The sequence below is a fragment of the Lissotriton helveticus genome, chromosome 11 (assembly GCF_964261635.1).
Source record: "Lissotriton helveticus chromosome 11, aLisHel1.1, whole genome shotgun sequence".
Lineage (NCBI taxonomy): Eukaryota > Metazoa > Chordata > Amphibia > Caudata > Salamandridae > Lissotriton > Lissotriton helveticus.
Window position 1 is genome coordinate 1068185873 of NC_136072.1, and position 12409 is coordinate 1068198281.

Here is a 12409-nt window from a genome sequence, read left to right on the forward strand (position 1 = left end):
GTGTGCGTGTGGTGTGTGTGGGATGTACTTGTAGGTACCTAAATCAGCCACAGAACCCAAAAGCTCTTTTCAGAGCTACCCTACCTCTGATCACTCAAAATGATTATTTTACGCTAACTTTTTTCACTATTTCTCACCAAAGTACGCTCCCCGGTACGCTCCCCGGTGCGCGTACTGGGCGCTCCCCCCGCGAAAATCTTTTTTTTTTTTTTTGGCATGTGAACAAGGGCTCAGGTAGCCCGAAACGCGTTATGCACTCTATCACTGAACTGAGCAAATAAACGGAGAAATTTAATATCTGGTCCTGTGGTCTGTCTCCTGTGTTTCCAAGGAGTTCGTTGTGGATATATATATACAGCACGTTGCTCGTGATGCAAAAATGAAACCTGCCGGAAAGCTTCTAACCTTACTCAAAGGATTAATACAGCAGAAATAAGTACAAGGCATTGACTGACCCCTGAACGGACTCAATAGTCCAACATGCACCAGAATAATGTTTATAAACTTTTTTGCCAATCAAATGCAAGCATGTGAAATAAATAAGTGTGAACCAATCAGGGGCGAGTTGAATGCTTTGTCGCTGCGAGCCCATGAAGAAGCGGCGTGGATGCCGTGAAACGCGTTGGCAAAATAAATAATTTGTGGAGCTGGAAAGCGGGCTGCTTGTAAACAGAGCCGGAGGGCTGAGCAATGCGTGTGACCTCTTGAAAGCTGGGGCAGTTTGGGAGGAATATATATATATATATATATATATATATATATATATATATAGCCCGGTCGTGAGACGAAGCCCACTGCTGTGCAGATCCAAGCTGACACCACGAAGGCTGTCAGCGGAGGAACGAAGGATCTGGCGCTCTACAGGAGAGCTCCAATGATGCCGAATTTGACAGCTACAAAGCAGGGCAGGCACCAGCCTGGGCACATTTCTTTCCACATGGATAACAATGTTGAAGACAATTTCGAGCAGTGAAAGTGCACCCACTGGGGTAAGACTGGTACGTACTACAGATCCCAAAAGGCCACAGTGTTGGCCACGCCCATTGGGGGCAGGAACTAAATTCAAAAGCAATACGTAACCCAACAGCACTTTCCTGCCTTTGTGAAATACGCCGCTGAAGAAAGGATTCTCATTCCTGAAACGCGTCCGGCGTTACATTTTCTTGAAATGCACCATGGATTGCGAGCCTGCTGGCAGGCTGTCAATAAATGAAAAGTAAGCAGATGAAATTCGTGTGGCTTTGTTTTGAATGGGGTTCCTGTATCGAATTTATATGTGACGGCCAGCCCGGTCGTGAGACGAAGCCCACTGTTGTGCAGATCCAAGCTGACACCACGAAGGCTGTCAGCGGAGGAACGAAGGATCTGGCGCTCTACAGGAGAGCTCCAGTGATGCCGAATTTGACAGCTACAAAGCAGGGCAGGCACCAGCCTGGGCACATTTCTTTCCACATGGATAACAATGTTGAAGACAATTTCGAGCAGTGAAAGTGCACCCACTTGGGTAAGACTGGTACGTACTACAGATCCCAAAAGGCCACAGTGTTGGCCACGCCCATTGGGGGCAGGAACTAAATTCAAAAGCAATACGTAACCCAACAGCACTTTCCTGCCTTTGTGAAATACGCCGCTGAAGAAAGGATTCTCATTCCTGAAACGCGTCCGGCGTTACATTTTCTTGAAATGCACCATGGATTGCGAGCCTGCTGGCAGGCTGTCAATAAATGAAAAGTAAGCAGATGAAATTTGTGTGGCTTTGTTTCGAATGGGGTTCCTGTATCGAATTTATATGTGACGGCCAGCCCGGTCGTGAGACGAAGCCCACTGTTGTGCAGATCCAAGCTGACACCACGAAGGCTGTCAGCGGAGGAACGAAGGATCTGGCGCTCTACAGGAGAGCTCCAGTGATGCCGAATTTGACAGCTACAAAGCAGGGCAGGCACCAGCCTGGGCACATTTCTTTCCACATGGATAACAATGTTGAAGACAATTTCGAGCAGTGAAAGTGCACCCACTTGGGTAAGACTGGTACGTACTACAGATCCCAAAAGGCCACAGTGTTGGCCACGCCCATTGGGGGCAGGAACTAAATTCAAAAGCAATACGTAACCCAACAGCACTTTCTTGCCTTTGTGAAATACGCCGCTGAAGAAAGGATTCTCATTCCTGAAACGCGTCCGGCGTTACATTTTCTTAAAATGCACCATGGATTGCGAGCCTGCTGGCAGGCTGTCAATAAATGAAAAGTAAGCAGATGAAATACGTGTGGCTTTGTTTCGAATGGGGTTCCTGTATCGAATTTATATGTGACGGCCGGCCCGGTCGTGAGACGAAGCCCACTGCTGTGCAGATCCAAGCTGACACCACGAAGGCTGTCAGCGGAGGAACGAAGGATCTGGCGCTCTACAGGAGAGCTCCAGTGATGCCGAATTTGACAGCTACAAAGCAGGGCAGGCACCAGCCTGGGCACATTCCTTTCCACATGGATAACAATGTTGAAGACAATTTCGAGCAGTGAAAGTGCACCCACTGGGGTAAGACTGGTACGTACTACAGATCCCAAAAGGCCACAGTGTTGGCCACGCCCATTGGGGGCAGGAACTAAATTCAAAAGCAATACGTAACCCAACAGCACTTTCCTGCCTTTGTGAAATACGCCGCTGAAGAAAGGATTCTCATTCCTGAAACGCGTCCGGCGTTACATTTTCTTGAAATGCACCATGGATTGCGAGCCTGCTGGCAGGCTGTCAATAAATGAAAAGTAAGCAGATGAAATTTGTGTGGCTTTGTTTCGAATGGGGTTCCTGTATCGAATTTATATGTGACGGCCGGCCCGGTCGTGAGACGAAGCCCACTGCTGTGCAGATCCAAGCTGACACCACGAAGGCTGTCAGCGGAGGAACGAAGGATCTGGCGCTCTACAGGAGAGCTCCAGTGATGCCGAATTTGACAGCTACAAAGCAGGGCAGGCACCAGCCTGGGCACATTTCTTTCCACATGGATAACAATGTTGAAGACAATTTCGAGCAGTGAAAGTGCACCCACTGGGGTAAGACTGGTACGTACTACAGATCCCAAAATGCCACAGTGTTGGCCACGCCCATTGGGGGCAGGAACTAAATTCAAAAGCAATACGTAACCCAACAGCACTTTCCTGCCTTTGTGAAATACGCCGCTGAAGAAAGGATTCTCATTCCTGAAACGCGTCCGGCGTTACATTTTCTTGAAATGCACCATGGATTGCGAGCCTGCTGGCAGGCTGTCAATAAATGAAAAGTAAGCAGATTAAATTTGTGTGGCTTTGTTTCGAATGGGGTTCCTGTATCGAATTTATATGTGACAGCAGGCCCGGTCGTGAGACGAAGCCCACTGCTGTGCAGATCCAAGCTGACACCACGAAGGCTGTCAGCGGAGGAACGAAGGATCTGGCGCTCTACAGGAGAGCTCCAGTGATGCCGAATTTGACAGCTACAAAGCAGGGCAGGCACCAGCCTGGGCACATTTCTTTACACATGGATAACAATGTTGAAGACAATTTCGAGCACTGAAAGTGCACCCACTGGGGTAAGACTGGTACGTACTACAGATCCCAAAAGGCCACAGTGTTGGCCACGCCCATTGGGGGCAGGAACTAAATTCAAAAGCAATACGTAACCCAACAGCACTTTCCTGCCTTTGTGAAATACGCCGCTGAAGAAAGGATTCTCATTCCTGAAACGCGTCCGGCGTTACATTTTCTTGAAATGCACCATGGATTGCGAGCCTGCTGGCAGGCTGTCAATAAATGAAAAGTAAGCAGATGAAATTTGTGTGGCTTTGTTTCGAATGGGGTTCCTGTATCGAATTTATATGTGACGGCCGGCCCGGTCGTGAGACGAAGCCCACTGCTGTGCAGATCCAAGCTGACACCACGAAGGCTGTCAGCGGAGGAACGAAGGATCTGGCGCTCTACAGGAGAGCTCCAGTGATGCCGAATTTGACAGCTACAAAGCAGGGCAGGCACCAGCCTGGGCACATTTCTTTCCACATGGATAACAATGTTGAAGACAATTTCGAGCAGTGAAAGTGCACCCACTGGGGTAAGACTGGTACGTACTACAGATCCCAAAAGGCCACAGTGTTGGCCACGCCCATTGGGGGCAGGAACTAAATTCAAAAGCAATACGTAACCCAACAGCACTTTCCTGCCTTTGTGAAATACGCCGCTGAAGAAAGGATTCTCATTCCTGAAACGCGTCCGGCGTTACATTTTCTTGAAATGCACCATGGATTGCAAGCCTGCTGGCAGGCTGTCAATAAATGAAAAGTAAGCAGATGAAATTCGTGTGGCTTTGTTTCGAATGGGGTTCCTGTATCGAATTTATATGTGACGGCCGGCCCGGTCGTGAGACGAAGCCCACTGCTGTGCAGATCCAAGCTGACACCACGAAGGCTGTCAGCGGAGGAACGAAGGATCTGGCGCTCTACAGGAGAGCTCCAATGATGCCGAATTTGACAGCTACAAAGCAGGGCAGGCACCAGCCTGGGCACATTTCTTTCCACATGGATAACAATGTTGAAGACAATTTCGAGCAGTGAAAGTGCACCCACTGGGGTAAGACTGGTACGTACTACAGATCCCAAAAGGCCACAGTGTTGGCCACGCCCATTGGGGGCAGGAACTAAATTCAAAAGCAATACGTAACCCAACAGCACTTTCCTGCCTTTGTGAAATACGCCGCTGAAGAAAGGATTCTCATTCCTGAAACGCGTCCGGCGTTACATTTTCTTGAAATGCATCATGGATTGCGAGCCTGCTGGCAGGCTGTCAATAAATGAAAAGTAAGCAGATGAAATTCGTGTGGCTTTGTTTCGAATGGGGTTCCTGTATCGAATTTATATGTGACGTGATGTCATAAGTGATGTCACTGACCATGTCATGAGTGATGTAATATGTGACGTCATCAGCAGTGCATTGCACGCGCAAGTTATAGTGAGTCCAACTAACTATAACGTGGGAATTTCAATGGTTTTATGCGAGTAAAATTTCCACCTAACTATAACTGGTGTGAAACCTATGGTTTTTTCAGTGAATTTAATAGGTTTTTTAAATGCTATTTCCTAACTATAACTGGTGTGAAACCTATGGTTTTTTCATATATATATATATATATATATAAAATTTCTATGGCAAAATGAAACCCCTCATTTTGTTCCTTTTCAAATTAAATGTATTAAGTGTTACCACTTTATTCCAATCAAGATGACTTCAGGTGTGCCATACTTTTGTCATAAGTAAGACTGTTAGCGTTCTAGTTGTTCTTTAGAACACTCTGGGACATTCTGTCATTGGGCTATAGTTGTGCTACATCTGGCTGATATTTGGGCTACATTTGGGCTCTTTTGTCTCTGGTGGCCATCTTGGGAGACTGCATATCAGAATTTTTTTAATGAAATATAAGAAGATTTGAGAAGTCACTCAAAATGTGCCCTAATTTTTCTTTCTTCAGCACTAATCATAATTTCTATGGCAAAATGAACCCCCTCATTTTGTTCCTTTGCAAATTAAATGTTTTAAGTGTTAACACTTTATTCCAATCAAGATGACTTCAGGTGTGCCATACTTTTGTCATAAGTAAGACTGTTAGTGCTCTAGTTGTTCTTTAGAACACTCTGGGACATTCTGTCATTGGGCTATAGTTGGGCTACATCTGGCTGATATTTGGGCTACATTTGTTTTTTTTGTCTCTGGTGGCCATCTTTGGGCTACATTGGGCTACATTGGGCTACATTGGGCTACATTTGGGCTCTAACATATATATAGCCCAATGTAGCCCAATATATATTTTTTCAAAGTTAATTTTCGTAAAAACCACTGGAGCATATATCTTGAGACATAGCAAAGGCACATCGGGGTACCAGTCCATACAATTTTGCCAAGTTTGGTGGAAATCCATTCAGCCGTTCGGGCTAAAAGTGAGTCCAACCGCCCTATGGAAATTAACATGGGGAAAACACGTTTTGGGACCCCCCTTTTATCTCGGCCCCCACTTGACGGATCCACCCGAAACTTTCAGGAAAGGAGCGGAGCGCAGCGAGGCAAAGTTAAGGAAAATAACAGGCAGATTCCTCATTCGGCGCCAAAGTTATTCCCAATAGAATGTTGCGGATTTCCTATGGAAAACGATCCTAACTATAACTACCTACTGGCGACCGCCAGTAGGTAATATATATATATATATATATATATATATATATATATATATATATTACTGTTCCATGGGCTGGACTATTCACTGTTTATGACTATAATGGAAATTTCCCTGCGAGAGAAAAGGAGTTACAGGTAAGAAACAATTCTTTTTCTAAAGTTCAGCCCCCTTGCCTTCACTTTTAGAATGTAATTTTGAGGCATAAAATGTCTTTAGTGTATACTGTGCAAGGAGTGGTGATTAGCTGAATGTTTTAGTTTGTTAAAAATGAAAAGCGTTAGAAACAATTTACTTAATCTCTTGAAATTTTCTTTTTAGAGTTAACAACACAGAATAACACCATCGCTGGTTTTCTTCTTACCCTCTCTCCATTTACATTTGCTACAATACAAAATGTTTTAGATAATGTCTTGAATGAATTAAAGAAGGGAATTCTGTTTCACTTCTTAACAGCTACATTTAATAAATATTACTTCAAATCTACAATTAAATTACTTAAAGTCAGGAACATTTCATTTTTGTCCATTTTTTAAATTCATTTTCTTACACTAGACAAGTTAATTTAATTATACAATACTTCCTATTAATTCTTTTTACAACAAACTACCAGAAATATTGCTTGATATCATAAAAATGATGTTAACGATAACACACATGAAAAAAAGAGACAAAGAACAGTGATTAACTATTTCGAGGTGTGCAATCCACAATACTGAACAGTCATGTTTTAAATTTTCACTAGAAATTATGATTTATTTTTCACGGATGTATGATTTCATATCTTCAAGAAGTTTTTGTACTTCCTTGTTTTTAGGTATGCTTTGCAAGCTAACACATTATAGAACTGTGTTAAATGCACTGGGAATGTTTTGTAGAACAATAACTTTTTGCTTAGCCTTTTCAGATTGTTGAAATACATAAGTAGAATATTTATTCTTAAAATCTATTTTTTCTTATCAATTTTAGACCTTTGTTCGATGGATGCATGGCACTTGCATTGAATGCCCACCACAGCATGCTGAAGAGGATGAAGTGGTTATTTTCACCTTCTTTTCTGACATTTCTCAAAACTCCTATATTATTGATCAGGCAATTACCATCTCTCAAAACGTACATAAGCTGCTGACTTCTCTTACTAAGTACTTGAACCGGTGGAAGAGGTATCGACCCCTTTGGAAGTTAGATAAAGCCATTGTCATGGAAAAATTTGCAGCAAAGAAGCCCTCTTGTGTCACGTATGATGAAAAGTTGCAATTCTATACACACATTGGCCAGGAAGTCACAGAACAGGTTTTATTCAAAGATGAACAATGCATAAGGCTTTACTTGGGACCCTTGGCCTACACTGTGCAGGAGAATGCAAGGGCTTGGGTGCTTTCACTGGGAAAACTGCTCAACGAGTCTGCCAGAGAAGAGCTCTTCAGTGTCCAGGATGAACTGCAGGTAATCACTTTTCTTTTTGAAGATCTGCAAAAAATTAATTATGTATCCTGATATTTGAAGTTACTCCACATTCGGGTGAGCGGAATGGGTCTCGGGTGTGCCGCAAAACAGCACAATGACAGGCTCCTCCAACCCTCTCAAGACCCACCTGTCAGTGAGAGAAATCCTGTGCTTTGCTGCAATATGAACACAGCCCTCCCATCCTGTAATGTTATTGTGGCTCTCTCATCCTGTGAATGTTTTCACAAAAACAAATTGGTAGGTGTCCTAGACAGTCTGGTTGAGGATTTGCCATTCCTGTTGGCTAAAACATATTGTTGAGCTCTGAAACGTGAAGGCTGCAAGGCATCTCTGGGGAAGCAGAGATCTTCCCTTTGGGAACTGTAGATGGAATGCCTAAGAGTCTGCTTTGGGGAATCTCGTAGAATCATGGGGTTTGAAGTATTTGAGAAACAAATACAACTAGAGGTGTTCTTAAAATATCATCAGTATGTACTGATATTTTTGAATCATTCGATTTAAAAACAGTGCTAGAAAAAGTCTAGCTTAAACATTCCAAGAAGAGTTCTAGACCCAATGCAAACAGTAAAGGGAAAAGACAGTTTTTCACAAAAACACTATCTCTGGGAGAAGATTTTAGTAATTGAACATATGAAATAAAAGGAGTACCAAACCCAAACCCTTTTAGGATATAAAACAAATAACACCAATTAATACGGTCAAATGCTTTTTCAACATCAAGAGATAGAACAGCTACTGCAATTTTACATTTTGAGGCCATTAAAACAATTTTTGCAAAAAATCTAGCATTATCAGCTGCTAGTATACCTTTATTAAACTCTGATTGCTCAGTTTTAACTATATTTTGCATAGCAGAATCAATGAGTAGCTAATATATTAGAATACATTTTGAAGTCATAGTTAAATGGGTCTATAATGTTTACAATATTTTGGGTCTGTATCCTGTTTTGAGATTACTGTTATAAGTGCTTCTAAATGCCTTAGCTCATCAACTATGGTGAAGAGAATGATACAATTCCAATAACTATGGGGACAAGATGGAGGTCCAGTTGTTTTAGATCTTGTCAAAACCTTAATAATTTGCAGGATTTCCTGTAAAGAAAGTTCTCTTTCATGGTCAGATTCTTGCATAACCGGATTGGGGGATATCTGTGAAGAACTTAAGAAAGTCTTTGAAGTAATGGAATAACATCATCTATGTATAGACATTTGTGGAGTAATTCAAATGAGGAGAAAATATCAGTTATAAAAATAGAATTATAAACTTTATTAATATTACTACCTATTAATTTACGCTCACTCTTAACCTTCAATAGTTTACTAACAGTTTACCTGATTTATTCTGACTTATAAATTTTACACTTAAGGAGCAGTAGGATATTGCAAGCTTCTGTGGTTACATTTTTTATTCAATTCGTTTTCGGCTTTGACAAGGTCCTCCAGGGTTGTATTTGACCATGGATGATATTAGACATGCTCAAAGATTTAATTGTTATTGAGTAAGTGTTAGTATTGAGCATTTACTTTCTTCTTTTTATGAGCAACTAAAGAAATCACAAATGCTCTTTGAGATGCTTTAATTGCATTTTAGTTTGTATTTATCAATGGTTTTGATAAAATGAAAACACTTCTGAGCAAAATCATTAAACTATTAATGATATAACAGAAGAGATAGTTGTTGAATCTCTAGCTTTCTGATTTAGTTTTGAAAGTAGAGAAATCAAAGGATTCAGAAACTGGCATGATCAGATAAAAAAAAGCACACGTCAGCCACCTGTAAACATTTTAATAGAGTTAGAACCCAAAATATAGTCAATCACAGAAAGAAAGCTATGAGTATTAGAAAAAACAAATGAAAAGGATTCTGTGTAGTTTGTACTCCAAACATCAAACAGTGATCTGAAAACAATTTTATGAGTTGTGCCAAGTACAAATTATAGTCATTCTAAATTTTAATCAACTAATTAAAATCTCCTCCAAGAATGGTATTATGATTCTAAATGTTAACTAATTTAGCTTTGATGCAATTTCAAAAAGAAAAAAGAGGTATCCGGTTTAAACGGGCAATAAACATTAAACAAAGTCAAAAACATTTTATCCGAAAAAAAGGTAACCAACACCCAAAGACCCTAGTCTTCACATTTTAGATAAAAATGTTGATTTTAAAGACTTGTGACAAAGACTCGCTACTCCACAATTGCGACCAGTTGCAGGAGTGAAGAAACGTATTCCTACCCAATTCCTCTTCTGTTTGTTCAACTTTGCTTTATTACATTATGTTTCCTGAAAAAATACAATTTGTATATTCAGTCTCGAAAAATGAGAAAGAACCTTATGCATTTTGACCAAATTAATGCAAACTTACGCTTTTCAGGGCACCACTTGTAGATATATGGGATTACAGGAACAAGTATAGCAATCTGTAAAAAGAAAATAGAACACACATAAGGAACAATTAAGAAACACACAAGCAAATATCAGGTAATGCGCAAAAGATGCGTAGAAAGAAAGCAGCCATAGCCGTAACAGTCACAATAGACAGATAAACTAAAAGTGATTGAATGAGATAGAAGAAAAAAAGAGAATAAAAACTGTGAAAATAGCAGATCAAGGAACAGAACCCAGATATGGTGAGCCCATATACTGATGACACAATTGTACGTGACAGCAGCATAAACAAATAACCAGCTAAGCAATTTAAACATATGCAGCTTCGAAAACAAACTGGCTAAAAACATGATAGGAGAGAATAGAACCAAGACTTAGGGGATCATTACGATGGTGGTTGGACGCTTGGGATTGGGACCGGCTGACAAGTTTTTGGCTCTCCCATTCTTCAGATTATGATGCGAACATCGGGTAGGCGGTCGAAAACATACGTTTTTTCTGTTGTGGCTTGTGTTGGTTCCAGGCCACAGCACAAGCCACACTTGGAAAAGGGATGTTTGGGGGGATGACATGTGCCCCCCTGGCCCCATAGCAGAGGCACCGTGGGACGGGGACCCTTCTAGGCGGCCCCCAAACTCCTTTTCCGTCTGCCTTTACATGGGGGTGGGACCGCCATGTAAAGGCTGAGGGAAAGGGACATCTTAATCCCTATGGCGTCCACTGTAGGGATTAGTCTACGTCTGCCACCCCGACGGGCTCCTTGAGCCTGTCTCAGGTGGCGGTCTTTCCCTCCGACAGCTGGTATTGTAATCTGGCGGTTGGACAGATACAATGGATGCCAAGCAGACCACCACTGAAGGCCTGTCGGTGGTGGTCCGCCTAACATCGAGTACGAGCCCTTAGACTGAGATGTGTCCACAATTTAAGGAGGAAACCTATAAAGAAAAAATCTGTTATGCAGGATATGCAACACATCTAGTAGGCCCATTATGAGCTATTTTGCATAAACCAGGATGCAGTATGCAATATCTTACATGTAATTGCCTAGCAAATGGTCTGAAAGTGAAGGATTGCTCTGTGGAAAGAGACACGCTGAGATGGACTGACACCAGACGTGCTAACGCATTGAGGAGGGGCGGAGCGAGGCTGTGAGATCTTGGAGGGCATCTTGGAGGAAAATGTTTGGCGGCAGTGAAAGGCATCATTGAGGCAGATATCAGAGCTTGCATGCACAGCCACAGAAAGGAGGGTTAGTTAAGGAGCCCATTTGAACCTGTGGTGCTTGCGGTGCTCCTGGTGTTCACAGTGTAGTGCGCAGTGAAGCAACACACTCCTCTCCTCCTGCATCCCTACCAGGAGTTCCTCCTCCAAGCCTGTATTCGGGGTGGGGGGTGCGTTAGGCGCTACAGTGCTGGTAGCCTGCAGGTGCAGAGGCTGCTTCTCTAGAGCTTGTGCTTGTAGAACACCACCTGTATTTCCCCCTTACTTGGACTTGCTACCCTTGTGATTGCTGGCTCTGGCACCCTTGCTGCTATCTACCAGTGCTGCTTCCCTGAGGGATTCTATTTCTTCCAGGGTTGTACCAGTGTACTGACTAGAAGCATTAGCAGCTTAGTTAACAGCAACAGTAAAGTAACAGTAAAGTAACTTTTGAAAGTGTTAGAACCATCGGAATTACTGGAATTGTTGGAAAAAACAGCAAGTGCAGAAAGCTGTTGTAAGTAAGTAAGTAAGTATTGAACTTATAGAGTGCGAACTAAGCCCAAGGGCGTCAAGGCGCTAATGCAGACTAAAGAGGGGCAGCAGACTGGACAGCACGCTCATACTGAAGTATGTGAGAAAAGCCAGGTTTTTAAGACTTTACTCAAGATGGAGTGAGAGGGCTGACCAGAAAGCTCTTCCGGGAGGGAGTTCCACAGCCTGGCCGCAGTCAACGAGAAGGCTCTACCTCCCCACCTGGACTTTTTAAACTTGGCAAAACTCAGTCCGTGATATTTGACCATTATTGTACCTATAGCAGAGCGTATACTGAGACCAAGAGGAAAGGGAAATGGGGCTGATCACCATGATCAGCGTATGGGGGATAAAAGTGTTGTCAGAGAATACTCAGGAACTGTCAGAGCGCTGTCAGGACACACGGAGCAAGTCCCCCTTAGCCCAGACGTCTTTGTGACCCTCACTATTATAAGAGCAAGGAGGGAGCGACATTTCAAATCCAAGCTCCCAATATCCTTTCACCGGTAGTGGAGGGGTGTTCTCTATAAGCACCATTATAATGCATCAGGAGGGGAGGTAACTAGTGCTGTGAGAGTACAGGTAAGGGCTTAAGAGAGGCCTAGCAATTGTTTACTGCCTACATCAACTAG

At 42.7% G+C, this 12409-nt stretch overlaps 1 protein-coding gene across 2 annotated transcripts in view; it reads left to right on the forward strand.

The window, feature by feature from the left end:
* The window catches only part of DNAH10 (dynein axonemal heavy chain 10), a 2445728-nt gene that overhangs the window by 758946 nt on the left and 1674373 nt on the right, over positions 1 to 12409 (forward strand). For both annotated transcript variants that reach the window (XM_078667623.1, XM_078667624.1), the window contains one exon: positions 7158 to 7634. In XM_078667623.1, coding sequence (XP_078523749.1) covers positions 7158 to 7634 — 477 coding nt within the window. The remainder of the gene's footprint in view (positions 1 to 7157; positions 7635 to 12409) is intronic.